Below are 2,033 nucleotides of genomic sequence, written 5' to 3'. Positions count from 1 at the left end.
ATATTATGATTGGCGAAGTTATAAGGAATAAACTTAAAATTTAAAGGTTTATCAACTGCAGATATGAAAGATTGTCGTTATGTCATGCATGTAAAAAGGCCACTCGAGAAATTTGTGGAAGAAAATCCAGACATTATCGTCTTCCCTCACATAAACAGAGATGAATACGTTCAGTTGAGAAGCCAACTAAAAGAAAAAAATACGGTGAGCGAAGCACCCTTCAAACTCCAAAGAGTCGAAAGCCCATGGGCGGACTTTAGCTGCCACAAATTGTGGTAAAATAATAAGAATAGGCAAACAAAACTCAAAAAGGTCACGCTAAACGTTCTGTTTCGCCTTCGATGTCCCCAAAGCTCCGATTTACAAACCAAGACCAAAACGACCGAACTAAACTCAGCATTTCTTTTTGAGCAAATAGCGACAGCGGGAGACAAAATCAGGAGAAAAAACCAATTTATTTCCCCTTTTAAACTATAGAAGCAATACTATGCGAAGTTACACAAGGCATTTATTAACTTTTTTGTATGTTATAACACTTTTGTCAGCAGAAGTAGAAGTGGCAACAAGTGCTGGAGAATCGGCAGCCGAATAAAGGACGCTTTGTAGATTAATAAGACTAGCGCAGTCAGATCCAGAACTGCTAATAGCCGACGGCAGTGTCGCCACCGACGCATTCGAAATCGAAAAACTTAACATGAAAGCAGCCAGCACGGAGTGGCGCAGAAAATTCGGTGGCGGTGGCGAGAAACCCAACTGGGCCGCCTCAAAAGGGAATTAAACAAACAAACCTTTTGAATCCGGCTGAAGACAAAAGTGGCCAAACTGGCTCAAAGCAGCAAAGGCTACATATCCAAACGGCGACAACAAAAAATGGCTAGAACAAAACTCGGCACTAAAACAGGGAGCAACACAAGCGGCGACGGCAAAGTAACTAGCTGTCTACGCCGAGGAGGCAACCACTCTCGCAACAGCCTACGCCAACGGCATAACCGCTGCCAACGGTGCGGAACTACAGGAAATTAAAACAGCTCTGAGGACGGCACTGTATGGCGACACAAAAAAGTGTCCAGACGGCCTTCCGGCGCTAAAGCCGCCGAATGAAGCGGACCGCGGGCAGAACGACTGCACAGGCGCGAAGGTTGGCGACAACCTGGCCTATGACGCCCTCTGTCTTTGCGCGGGAAAAACGAACACGGAAAGCAAGGGGTGCACACATACAGCTCTAGGAGACGCATGGTCTACAGGCGGCAGCAAGATCGCAGATGCAAGCAAAAAGCTGCTCGAAAACTGCCAGGAGGTATTACAACCACCGCCAACGTCAGGCAGCATATACTCAGCAATAGGGAACCTGGAGCAAATGATAGGCGGATACCACCACGACACAGCAGCAAACCAGATACTAGGGAAGTCAGAATCCACCCACTGCAGTGGCGATAATGGTCACATTTGTGTAGACTACGAAACCTACTATAACACGGACTTGACACCCAAAACAACAAGAATGAGATGGATGCAGCGGCTTGAAACAGCTGCGCGGCTGCTAAATGAAAGCAAAGAAAAAAAAGAAAAACTATGAACAACAGCAGCGACCCTTAAGACATTCACAGTAACCGCTCAAGCCACTTATGCGGCGGGAAAAGCGAACTAATATGCGCCCAACTGGCACAGTCTCAAGAAAAAGACAAGGCAAAATCAGAAGTGGAATGTAACACTCACACAACAAAACAGACTTGCACCAAAGCTAAATGAAAATGGGAGAGGAAAACAAAAACAAAATGAAAATGCAAACCTAGAGCATGGTCAGAAACACAGCAGCAGGAGAGAAACCAAAAGAGGGAGAAGTTTCAACTAGGTCTGCAAGACACGAAACCGATAAAACCGCTTGTGAAAATGACAAAACAGGCGATAAGAAAAATTGCGCATTTAGAAAGGGTAAAGATAATGAAGATGACAAGGATACGGAAAATACCGTGATTCCAGTTTCCTCGTAAATAAGAAATTGACTCTTATGGCTGCTGCTTTTGTGAGTTCAT

At 45.0% G+C, this 2,033-nt stretch overlaps 1 pseudogene across 1 annotated transcript; it reads left to right on the top strand.

The window, feature by feature from the left end:
* The first annotated feature begins 487 nt into the window (after positions 1–487).
* Positions 488–1,839, top strand: TEOVI_000636000:pseudogene (annotated as a pseudogene). Its single transcript is given in 2 exon segments — positions 488–1,642; positions 1,645–1,839. Coding segments are annotated over 2 exon segments (1,350 nt in total).
* The last annotated feature ends 194 nt before the right edge of the window (positions 1,840–2,033 follow it).

Source organism: Trypanosoma equiperdum (assembly GCF_001457755.1).
Source record: "Trypanosoma equiperdum strain OVI genome assembly, contig: ctg_1586, whole genome shotgun sequence".
NCBI classification, from domain to species: Eukaryota; Euglenozoa; class Kinetoplastea; order Trypanosomatida; family Trypanosomatidae; genus Trypanosoma; species Trypanosoma equiperdum.
Note: the sequence above shows the minus strand (reverse complement) of the source record. Positions and strands in the feature narration are given on the sequence as shown.